General features: G+C 47.6%; 1 protein-coding gene across 5 annotated transcripts in view; it reads left to right on the top strand.

Moving 5' to 3' along the window:
* The window catches only part of NBEAL2 (neurobeachin like 2), a 184,947-nt gene extending 175,659 nt beyond the window's left edge, over nt 1–9,288 (top strand). For all 5 annotated transcript variants that reach the window (XM_069729154.1, XM_069729156.1, XM_069729153.1 and 2 more), the window contains 10 exons: nt 1,781–1,897; nt 1,973–2,062; nt 2,138–2,247; nt 2,424–2,596; nt 2,680–2,774; nt 2,849–2,965; nt 3,430–3,591; nt 4,687–4,835; nt 4,963–5,098; nt 6,768–9,288. In XM_069729154.1, coding sequence (XP_069585255.1) covers nt 1,781–1,897; nt 1,973–2,062; nt 2,138–2,247; nt 2,424–2,596; nt 2,680–2,774; nt 2,849–2,965; nt 3,430–3,591; nt 4,687–4,835; nt 4,963–5,098; nt 6,768–6,869 — 1,251 coding nt within the window. In that variant the 3' untranslated portion in view covers nt 6,870–9,288. The remainder of the gene's footprint in view (nt 1–1,780; nt 1,898–1,972; nt 2,063–2,137; nt 2,248–2,423; nt 2,597–2,679; nt 2,775–2,848; nt 2,966–3,429; nt 3,592–4,686; nt 4,836–4,962; nt 5,099–6,767) is intronic.
* The last annotated feature ends 3,316 nt before the right edge of the window (nt 9,289–12,604 follow it).

The following is a 12,604-nucleotide window of genomic DNA, read 5'->3' as shown; positions in this document are numbered from 1 at the left end:
AAAAAGTCATCAACAAACTGGAGCAAGATCAGAGAAGAGCGACCAGAATGGTGACTGGTCTGCAAATCATGTCCTATGAGGAACAGTTACAGAATTTAGGAATGTTTAGCTTGCAGAAAAGAAAACTGAGAGGAGACTTACGCTGTGTGCCCACGTTGCATTTTACCGCAGCGGAAATGCTTAAAAACCGCATTCCCATGCAATCCTATGGGATTTTGCAGTTGCTGTGCGCATGCTGCGGATTTTCCCGCTGCGGAATCGCATACCAGTAAAATCCGCAGCATGTTCATTATTTCTGCAGAATCGTGGCACCATAGGATTGCATTGAAACGCTCACTTTACGCATGTGACTATGCCCACCATGCGGGAAGTAAGCGGATCATGTGCAGATGGTACCCAGGGTGGATGAGAGGAGACTCTCCTCCAGGCCCTGGGATCCATATTCCTGTAAAAAAAAAAAAAAAAGAATAAAAATAGGGATATACTTACCTTCCGATGGCCCCGGAGTCCTCCCGCCTCTCAGCAGCGCTCCCGGTACGTTCCGTTCCCAGGGATGCATTGCGCAAATCACCTGAGATGACGTCGCGGTTACGCGACCGTGACGTTGCAAAGGTCCTTCGCGCAAAGCATCCCTGGAAACAGAACGTACCGGGAGCGCCGCTGAGGAGAACGGGGGCTGTCGGAAGGTGAGAATAACCATGTTTTTATTTTTTTTATTATTTTTAACATTCTATCTTTTACTATTGATGTTGCATGGGCAGCATCAAGAGAAAAAGTTGGTCGCACTTGTCAAGCACTATGACCAACCTGTCAATCACTTTTCTAAGCGATGTTTCAAATCGTTTGGAAAAGCGCAAGCATTCTGCAAGCTAAAAATGCTTGCAAAACGCTTGTGTTTTGTGGGAAACCGCATTCATATTCCGCATGCGTTTTACCCACGGCAGGGAGTTGCAGAAAATGCTGCAGACATTTCCGCAGCATTTTTGCAACGTGGGCACATAGCCTTAATAGCTGTCTACAAATATCTCAGGGACGGTCACATTGTAGAAGGATCATCTTTATTCTCATTTTGCACAAGGAAAGACTAGAAGCAATGGGATGATATTAGAAAACACTTTTTGACCGTGAAGGTGATCAATGAGTGGAACAGGCGGCCACGAGAGGTGGTGAGTTCTCCTTCAATGGAAGTCTTCACACAGAGGCTGGACAGACATCAGTCTGGGATGATTTAGTGAATCCTGCATTGAGCAGCGGGATGGACCAGATGACCCAGGAGGTCCCTTCCATCTCTAACATTTTATGATTCTATGTGTGTGAGCGGTGCTACGTTTAATGCAGGGAAATTTTAGAGCAGTTTTTAAAGGGATCTTCCAGGATTAGAAAACCATGGCTGCTCGTCACATTAACCCGCCGGCCCTGACCATGAGTTGTGTGGATTTACAGCTCTGCTCCTTTTTCTTCAATGGTACTGTGATGCTGTTTGTGAATGAAAACAGCCGTGAAACCTTACATATCCTCTCCTTATTGAGGCCCCTTCCCATAATGAGACTCTTCCCCTGTAGTCTATGATATCACTATATGTCACCCTCCTCCCCATGAGCTTTTCTGTTGAGACTGTGCTGGTCCATAGCAGCCAGTCTGGAGAAGCAGAGCTGCAGTGTAGAGAATGATGGCGCTAAAGAGCTGCAGCAGATACAGGGAACACTGTTAGTTCTTGCGTCATTTTCTGGCACTTTCAGCGGGGGAGCGTTTGTTTTCTGGACCATTTCATTCTGTGTAGGAGCCTCACCCGCCGCGACTGACCGCCGAGCACGCCGCCCGGAGACTCTCCAGGATGGACACCTACTCACCCAATCTGTTTGAGAAGTTATCGGAGCTGAAGCCGTTCTTCGTGGAGGTGAGGCCACGGGGGGAGGCCGCTCACGTGGTTGGGGGGCCTCCACATTTGTAACGCCATGTGTCCGTCCCACAGGGTATGATGGAAGGGGTCCCGTTGGTGCAGGCTGTGGTCCCCAAATACCAGGCTCATTCCTTCATGACTCAGGGGTCTCCAGACGTGCTGGTGAGTCCTCGGTCTGGTCATCGGCCCATAGCCCCTCTCCTGATGTCCTCATAGCCCACCTTTCTACTCCCACAGGTCACAGTTAGTGCCAACGGCCTCCTGGGCACTCATGGGTGGCTGCCCTACGACAAGAACTTCTCCAATTACTTCAGCTTCACAAAGGACCCCACTGTCTCCAACGCCAGGTGAGTACCCCCGACCCGCCACATGTGGCCCTGCTGGAGAGCCTCGCCGGTGTCCCTATAGAAGAGCCTCCAATGACCAGTACCCTACGGTGCTCTGCTCGTTGCTCCCGTGGGGTTGTCCCACCGCAGTGGGGTGTAGGAGGCACACGGCCTGATCCCCACATCTCTTTATATAGGACCCATCGCTTCCTCTCCGGCCCCTTTGCTTTGGGCGCTGACCTCTCTGCTACGATCCTGGTCGTGTCTCATGACGCCAAGTTACTGTTCAGCGGTGGCCACTGGGACAACAGCCTGCGGGTCACCTCCCTGAGCCGGGGCAAAGTCATCGGTCACATCACCAGACACATTGGTAATTTGGGGGCCACGTTTTGCTTCTGAGACCATTGGGGCCTCTCTGTGGTCTGACCCGTGCCGTCTCTGTTTCCGGGGTAGATGTGGTGACGTGCCTGGCCCTGGACCTGTGCGGGATATACCTCATATCTGGCTCCCGGGACACCACGTGTATGATCTGGGAGGTTCTGCAGCAGGTGAGGGGTGTGGCCCTGTATTCTGCGGGATTTGTGGGGTGCGGTATATTGACGATCTTTCCCTCTGGGTGCAGGGCGGCCTTTCTGCTGGGTTGTCCCCTAACCCGGTGCAGGTGCTGTACGGCCACGACGACGAGGTGACCTGTGTGGCCATAAGCACGGAGCTGGACATGGCCGTCTCTGGATCCAAGGTGATGTCCTCATGTCGGCCTTTTTACTATTGCAGTAATTCCCAGCAACTGTCTGGCCATGCTGGGAGATGTAGTGCCACCACAGCAACAAGACTGAATGAAAATGACAATGTTGTGAACATCTGATTGCTGTCAGGAAATGGAAATTTTCTTTTTTCTCTCCTGAGGTGTAAATCTCATCCTGACATGAGGCTCCTTACAGCTGAGGGTTCGTTCCTATGTTTTAGCATCCAGCGTGAGCTGATCACATTAGCACAAATCTCTCATTACATTGTAGCAGCCTGGAGCTCACACAGGACTGTCTGGATACAATTGTAACAGACCTCCAGCTGTGACCATGATGATGACAGACGGGTTTCTGCCTCTGGATGGAAAGAAATGTTGACATTTTCTTACAGCAAGCAGAGATCTTACTAACGCTGATTAATTAGCCCAATGGGTTGTGCTTTTCTGTAACGCTGCAGGACGGGACGGTCATTGTGCACACCATCCGGCGGGGGCACTTCATGAGGTGCATTAGGCCCCCCTGTGAGAGCTCCCTCCCGCTGACTGTCTCCCACCTCGCTGTGGGCCTGGAGGGGCAGATTGTCTTCCACAGCACCATTGAAGGCCGGAGCTCCCTGAAGGTGAGGACCCTGCAGGTACCTTACCTCCCCCACCCATCGGTCCCTCCTGCAGCTTCATCCCCCTCCTCCGTCCTGATGACAGAGTCTGCAGACCTCCTTCCTGTAACAGCCTCTGCAGACCTCCCTCCTATAACAGCCTCTGCAGACCTCCCTCCTATAACAGCCTCTATCGACCTCCCTCCTATATCAGCCTCTGCAGACCTCCCTCCTATAACAGCCTCTGCAGACCTCCTTCCTATACCAGCCTCTGCAGACTTCCCTCCTATAACAGCCTCTGCAGACCTCCTTCCTATACCAGCCTCTGCAGACCTCCCTCCTATAACAGCCTCTGCAGACCTCCCTCCTATAACAGCCTCTGCAGACCTCCCTCCTATAACAGCCTCTGCAGACCTCCCTCCTATAACAGCCTCTGCAGACCTCCCTCCTATAACAGCCTCTATCGACCTCCCTCCTATATCAGCCTCTGCAGACCTCCCTCCTATAACAGCCTCTGCAGACCTCCCTCCTATAACAGCCTCTGCAGACCTCCCTCCTATAACAGCCACTGCAGACCTCCCTCCTATAACAGCCTCTGCAGACCTCCCTCCAATAACAGCCTCTGCAGACCTCCCTCCAATAACAGCCTCTGCAGACCTCCCTCCAATAACAGCCTCTGCAGACCTCCCTCCTATAACAGCCTCTGCAGACCTCCCTCCTAAAATAGCCTCTGCAGACCTCCCTCCTAAAATAGCCTCTGCAGACCTCCCTCCTAAAATAGCCCCTGCAGACCTCCCTCCTATAACAGCCTCTGCAGACTTCCCTCCTATATCAGCCTCTGCAGACCTCCCTCCTATAACAGCCTCTGCAGACCTCCCTCCAATAACAGCCTCTGCAGACCTCTCTCCTATATCAGCCTCTGCAGACCTCCCTCCTATAACAGCCTCTGCAGACCTCCCTCCTATAACAGCCTCTGCAGACCTCCCTCCTATAACAGCCTCTGCAGACCTCCCTCCTATAACAGCCTCTGCAGACCTCCCTCCTATAACAGCCTCTGCAGACCTCCCTCCTATAACAGCCTCCCCATACCTCCCTCCTATAACAGCCTCTGCTTTCTAGGATAAGTTTTCGCTGCACCTGTACTCGGTGAATGGGAAGCACCTGTCCTCTGTATGCCTGGAGGAGCAGGCGTCCGCTCTGTGTGCCACCCAGGACTACGTCGTCCTTGGCACCGCGCACTGCTCGCTGCAGATACGGGACCTCCGCAGGTGAGAGCCGCCCAAATCCCCCAGACTGACCCCACTGACCATTCACCTGTACCTTCATATCATAGACTCTAGTCACATCCAAAGCTGCATCCTCCATTTCTGATGCAATAATCTCCCTTCTCCACAGCCTCGGCCTCGCCGTCACTCCGCTGCCCATGAAGGTTCCTGTACATTGTGTGTCCGTGACCAAAGAAAATAGTCACATCCTGGTGGGCTTAGAGGATGGAAAACTGATCGTGGTGGGAGCTGGACAACCGCTAGAGGTCGGGATCCACTGACTGTGTTTTACTGTAATCACATACCTGCAGCAGCAGAATAAAGAGCGCAGCTCTGGGGTATAATACAGGATGTAACTCAGGATCAGTAATGTATGTACACAGTGACTGCACCAGCAGAATAGTGAGTGCAGCTCTGGAGTATAATATAGGATGTAACTCAGGATCAGTAATGTAATGTATGTACACAGTGACTGCACCAGCAGAATAGTGAGTGCAGCTCTGGGGTATAATACAGGATGTAACTCAGGATCAGTAATGTATGTACACAGTGACTGCACCAGCAGAATAGTGAGTGCAGCTCTGGGGTATAATACAGGATGTAACTCAGGATTAGTAATGTATGTACACAGTGACTGCACCAGCAGAATAGTGAGTGCAGCTCTGGAGTATAATACAGGATGTAACTCAGGATCAGTAATGTATGTACACAGTAACTGCACCAGCAGAATAGTGAGTGCAGCTCTGGAGTATAATATAGGATGTAACTCAGGATCAGTAATGTAATGTATGTACACAGTGACTGCACCAGCAGAATAGTGAGCGCAGCTCTGGGGTATAATACAGGATGTAACTCAGGATCAGTAATGTAATGTATGTACACAGTGACTGCACCAGCAAAATAGTGAGTGCAGCTCTGGGGTATAATACAGGAGGTAACTCATGAGCAGTAATGTAATGTATATACACAGTGACTGCACCAGCAGAATAGTGAGTGCAGCTCTGAATGATAATACAGGATGTAACTCAGAATCAGTAATGTAATGTATGTACACAGTGACTGCACCAGCAGAATAATGAGCGCAGCTCTGGGGTATAATACAGGATGTAACTCAGGATCAGTAATGTAATGTATGTACACAGTGACTGCACCAGCAGAATAGTGAGTGTGGCTCTGGGGTATAATACAGGATGTAACTCAGGATTAGTAATGTATGTACACAGTGACTGCACCAGCAGAATAGTGAGTGCAGCTCTGAGGTATAATACAGGAGGTAACTCAGGATCAGTAATGTATGTACACAGTGACTGCACCAGCAGAATAGTGAGTGCAGCTCTGGAGGATAATACAGGATGTAACTCAGGATCAGTAATGTATGTACACAGTGACTGCACCAGCAGAATAGTGAGTGCAGCTCTGAGGTATAATACAGGAGGTAACTCAGGATCAGTAATGTATGTACACAGTGACTGCACCAGCAGAATAGTGAGTGCAGCTCTGGAGGATAATACAGGATGTAACTCAGGATCAGTAATGTAATGTATGTACACAGTGATTGCACCAGCAGAATAGTGAGTGCAGCTCTGGGGTATAATACAGGATGTAACTCAGGATCAGTAATGTAATGTATGTACACAGTGACTGCACCAGCAGAATAGTGAGTGCAGCTCTGGGGTATAATACAGGATGTAACTCAGGATGAGTAATGTAATGTATGTACACAGTGACTGCACCAGCAGAATAGTGAGTGCAGCTCTGGGGTATAATACAGGATGTAACTCAGGATCAGTAATGTAATGTATGTACACAGTGATTGCACTAGCAGAATAGTGAGTGCAGCTCTGGGGTATAATACAATATAAGTTATGGTGCTTTCGGCTCCATCCTCCTTCTTCTAGGACATGTTATGATTTCTGATCTTGTTTTTCTCTGTAGTTGAGGACAGGACAATTCACCAGGAAACTCTGGGGCTCCACTCGCCGCATTTCACAAGTGTCTTCTGGTGAAACCGAGTACAGAGCGACTGAGTCCAAGTGATGGACGTCTGAGAGATTGGAAAACCTGCAGTGCCTGATGGCTTCTGCCTCCATGACACCTTCCCCCGACTCTTCTCCGGGATGTGGACCCTTTGGGTTGGATATGACATGTGCTCCCTGTAGGGCAACAGCCCCAGTCCGGGTCAGTGTTTGGCCGTATCGGGGTCCTGCACTCTCCACAAGCAATAAGATGGGGTCCATGCACCTTCTTACAGACTCGTTGCCTTAAAGAAGAAGCAGCTGCTCGTGTTTCATGCTTTCTGTGGGGTCTTGACTTTTTGCGTTCGCCCCCAATGTTCCCTTGTTGGATGGACGACCCACGTACGCTCGCCATTGAGGACAAGGTCACTGCTGCTGCTCTGGGGTGATCAGATCCGCATCCTGCTGCCGTTTTATCACGTTCCTGTATTTTTTATTGACTTTTGTAGTAAACACTGTCACATATTTTATGTCGTGGACGGACGGAGCGGATGTTGCACTTAATCCCGGGGCTCCGTCTCTTCCCCTCGTCTGGCGCTGGTCGCTGCGACGTGCTCTCGTCTTTTCTCCTGCTGATATCGCCCATGTTGCTGCGTCCTGAGGACTCGTTACTATGTTTTATATCATTTCCTTCCTGTTACTGAAATGGATTCGTTCAGAGGAAACCAAAATATGAGATTTTTTTTCTTCTTTTTGTACAAAAGGGAGGGACATGCAATGCGAGGGGTGGAAAAGGTCGCTGCGGGGGAGGGCGCTGCCGGGGAGAGGGGGTATATTGAATTGTTTACGGCTTTTTGTGCAGATTCGATGGGTTTATCACCATTGAGGACAGTGGTTGAGAGTCACTGGTCTGGATGCTGTATAGGACTGTCTATATGGTTATTTAATGAGGTGAATAGTACTTTGAGGTGGGGTTATGGGCTTTATGTTTTGGGGTCTTTACTGATATTTGCACTAAATTTCTAAACTTCTTGCTCTTATATGATGCTTTTGTTGCAATTCTGTTTCTTTGTTTTTATATATGCAAGAAGCCTGTATGGCGCTATGGACTGTTTCACCAGTAATGGGAGTATTTTTGGTCCTTTTTTTATTATTTTGGTGTGGGGATGAGAATTTTTGGAATATTTTTCTTAACGAAAATCTTTTGAAACTTTTTATAGGAAATTACAGAAATCAATGCACCAATCGTGTTAGTTTCCCAAGATGTTACAAAAGTGGCAGACAATGCCCCTATTACTTTTTATAGGTTTTTTATGATTTTTATTTCTCATTGTGCAATATGTATTTCATTGATTCAATGTGGAAAAAACCATCAATGTTTCCTTTAAAAAAAAAAATGCAAGTAGTAGTTTAGAAAACTGGGCTGAAATTTAACCCTTCCTAACTAACATTATATTATAGGACAAAACCACTGCCTTTTATTGGAGATGGTCCTTTATTTCTGTCCTAGCCCTGTATAAATGACATGAATGGACTAGAACTCGGGGTCTTGATGCTGAGTCTTGAAGTCATTGTGAAGACAGGTTTGTATTTCACCTGTATTATGATCTAATTTGCAAAAAATGACATCCTGATTGCTTTCTCTCACCAGTTATGGTTAAATCACTGATTTCAATGGATAATTTGAGTTTTTTTCCACCGTTAATATGGCCCATTATGCTGGTAAACTGAGCAATCACCAATGTATCACCTTATAATTTATAAACGGGACCGCAATGGGGGACGCAGACATGCCACATGTAACATTCCATTAATTGGTGACTACAATCACTACTGATGGAGAAACCTGTGTATCGTTGATGCCTAAAGGTTATGTCTTCTGCTTGTTAGGTTACACATGCTACAATTTTGCACAATTTGACTTTTTGGGAGTAAAAGTTGGACTAATTTCTTTTCTCACTTTCCGAGTTTTCATGCACAATTTCTTTTGTAAGTGCAAGGGTGTAATCTTGCTGCAGCTTCAGTTGTCATGTCGCTGCCCGTTGTGTTTTTCATTTTTCTGCCACAATTTTAGCTTTGTACCGAGATTATAAAGAGATGGTTGCCATCTGGGTGTTAGTTATGATATAACTGTTACTTGGCACATGTTACATTTCCACACCAGCTTCTGTATTTTACAACATTCTGTATTCTGCTTATTATGTTGTTACCCCCCAACTGGTACCAATCACATGCACAACAATGGGTCAGTGCCTTCTGTCTGAGCCCGGCCACCATCATGGACTCTTTTTTCAGATGCATTCCCCACTGGGTGCAGTGAGTCATTCCCTTCTCATTATGGATGTAAATGAGGGATCCTGCAATCTCCTCTTCTTTTTTTTTTTCTTGAAAAGATCAAGCACAAAAACTGATATTTATATAAATCTTGCCTTAAACTTGAAGCAGCACCTGCCTCCCTGATGACTGTAATGTGGACCATAAAGATTGTGTTTTCTATTCACTTTCTGCCTCCTGTGTGTTCTTCACGAGAGATACGAATGTATATTCTACTAACTGAACTACAACTCCCAGCATACCCTGACCACCTGTGCCATAAAGCATTGGGATGGGGTGAATGTATTTCTCCAACTTGTGATAATTGGAAAGTGGGATGTAAATATATGCAGTATACAGAGTATACCTTGCCATGTTTTTCAGGGGCTTCAGTGACTCCTTGACATAACGCGGGGGCCACAGTGACTCCATGACATAGTCCATCACCCTTCTCCCACAGTCAGCATGGAGGGGCCACAGTGACTCCATGACATAACCTGTCATCCAGCTCCAAAATTAGCATGCAGGAGCCACAGTGACTCCATTACATAACCTGTTATCCAGCTCCAAGAATAGCATGCAGGGGCCTCGGTGACTCCATGATATAGTCCATCACCCTTCTCCCACAGTCAGCATGGAGGGGCCACAGTGACTCCATGACATAACCTGTCATCCAGCTCCAAAATTAGCATGCTAGAGCCACAGTGACTCCATGACATAACCTGTCATTCAGCTCCAAGAATAGCATGCAGGGGCCTCGGTGACTCCATGACATAGTCCATCACCCTTCTCCCGCAGTCAGCATGCAAGGGCCACACTGACTCCATGACATAACCTGCCATTCAGCTCCAAGAATAGCATCTAGGGGCCATAGTGACTCCAATGACAAAGCCCGTCACCCTGCCCATAGTCTATATGCAGCATTGAAAGATTGATGATGAAGCATGTGAGATAAATATGAGAGTATATCACCCATTTGAGTTGTGGAACTTACCCACTACGTTACCTGAACCAGAGTATAAGAAAAAAAACTTCATTCTCCAATATCCCCTTCATTTAAAGGGAACCTGTCACCCCCAAAATCGAAGGTGAGCTAAGCCCACCGGCATCAGGGGCTTATCTACAGCATTCTGTAATGCTGTAGATAAGCCCCCGATGTATCCTAAAAGATGAGAAAAAGAGGTTCGATTATACTCACCCAGGGGCTGTCCCGGTACGATGGGCATCGCGGTCAAGTCCGGGCTCTCCCATCTTCTTACGATGATGTCCTCTTGTCTTCAGGTCTTCACGCTGCGGCTCCGGCGCAGGCATACTTTGTCTGCCCTGTTGAGGGCAGAGCAAAGTACTCCAGTGCGCAGGCGCCAGGAAAGGTCAGAGAGGCCCGTCGCCTGCGCACTGCTGTACTTTGCTCTGCCCTCAGCATGGCAGACAAAGTACGCCTGCGCCGGAGCCGCAGCATGAAGACAAGAAGAGGACGTCATCGTAAGAAGATGGGAGGCCCCGGACTGCGACACCCATCGGACCGGGACTGGCCCCTGGGTGAGTATAATCTAACCTCTTTTTCTCATCTTTTAGGATACATCAGGGGCTTATCTACAGCATTACAGAATGCTGTAGATAAGCCAATGATGCTGGTGGGCTTAGCTCACCTTCGATTTTTGGGGTGACAGGTTCCTTGTAACCTCAATACTAGCCCCTTATACCTTAACCCAAACTCCCATCCTAAACCTACTGTAACTTTTCACAATTGTATCCGATATTTACCTTCATCCCTGACGACTCCATAATCTCTCCAGCCCAACTATCCTAACCTCACGTAAACTCCTAACTAGTGATGAGCAAGTATACTCGTTGCCTGGGTGGTGTCTGTGTATTTGTGAGTGCTCGGAGATTTAGTTTTTGTTGACGCAGGTGCATGATTTACGGCAGCTAGACAGCCTGAGTACATGTGGGGATTCCCTAATAACCAGGCTACTCCCACATGTACTCGGCTGGCTAGCTGCCGTAAATCATGCAGCTGCGTAAACAAAAAATAAATCTCTGAGCACTCACAAATACTCGGAGACCACCCGAGCAACGAGTATACTCGCTCATCACTACTCCTAACTACAAGTGGAATATGTATATGTATGGACCTATGACCAGCAGTAACTTAGCATCTGTTCTAGGCTGCAGCTCTTCACAATAGGTCATGACCTATGTTATCCTGAAAAAAGACAGGCTTTCTAGTCTCACCCCAGGGGAAGATGTACTGAACACACAGAAGTGGATACATTTGACACCTTCTGACTCTTTTGAAGAGAGACACCAATTGCAGCCTAACCCTACTTACTATGAGAAAGGTCACACAAACAGTGTTCAAAGAAAAATAATGTATTCATTGGTAAAATAGCCAGATCCAGTCACAAACCAAGGATTAGAATATTAACCTGAGAGGCTGGTCTAGAAATTTGACCTCCAGGTTGACTCTATAAATTAGGCCTTTACACATAGAAACCTGTTCACAGATTGAGGGGCAGCCAAGCTGATGTGAGCCAGTCCATATTCACCCCCCCTGGGAGCAGAAAGCAGACTACAAAGTTCAGATATTTCTGTAAGCTTTCTCCCTGTATTTTTATAACTGTTTTGCATATTTGTATGTCACTTTTTATTCCCGTATTTTTTATATCTTTTATTGTAAGCATTGCACCTTTTCTATTAAAGCTTAAAACTTTAATAGGTCTGAGCCTTGTATGCGCTAAAGAATCCATAGCCTTAAAGTGTGCGTGTCTTATGATTGGCAGACAGTAGTAGTAATATTTCCGGGACTCATCGCCCATGTGTTTGGTGAGTGGTGGCAGCGTTTATGAGCGGGTGTGTGATTTATGCTCCCATTACAGCATAACACAGAGATTGAATTCTGGACTGAGAGAGGGGAGATAGATTAACCCTTACAGGCACAACCCCAAGTCACGTGCTGAGAAGCAGATACGTGATAAATTGGTGGCAGAGCGGTGGGATAGGTCCTCCCAAGACCTCCTTCTCTCCACACTTATTCGCTCCTCACCCAACCGCCTCCAAGACTTCTCCCGAATATTCCCCATCCTCTGGAATTCTTTGCCCCAACACGTCCGACTATCAGCCACATTCGGATCCTTCAGACGGAACCTGAAAATCCATCTCTTTAGGAAAGCCTGCAGCCTGCACTGACCCTGCTGCCTCCTCACCACTACCGGAGCCTCACCAACACCGGAGCTTCTACAACTCTCAAACTACTGTCTCCTTCCCCACCATCCTGTAGAATGTAAGCCGGCACGGGCAGGATCCTCGCCCCTCTGTATCAGTCTATAATTGTTAGTTTACTTACTGTAAGTGATATCTGTAATTTGTATGTAACCCCTTCTTATGTACAGCACCATGGAATCATTGGTGCTATATATAATAACAATATTAAAGCATTAGTGCATGGGTTATGCAATTATTCCCTGTACTAAAGAATTGGTATCCTTGCAAGGAGTGCACCAG

The sequence above is a fragment of the Ranitomeya imitator genome, chromosome 6 (genome assembly GCF_032444005.1).
Source record: "Ranitomeya imitator isolate aRanImi1 chromosome 6, aRanImi1.pri, whole genome shotgun sequence".
Taxonomy (NCBI): domain Eukaryota; kingdom Metazoa; phylum Chordata; class Amphibia; order Anura; family Dendrobatidae; genus Ranitomeya; species Ranitomeya imitator.
This window is presented reverse-complemented; position numbering and strand designations above follow the sequence as displayed.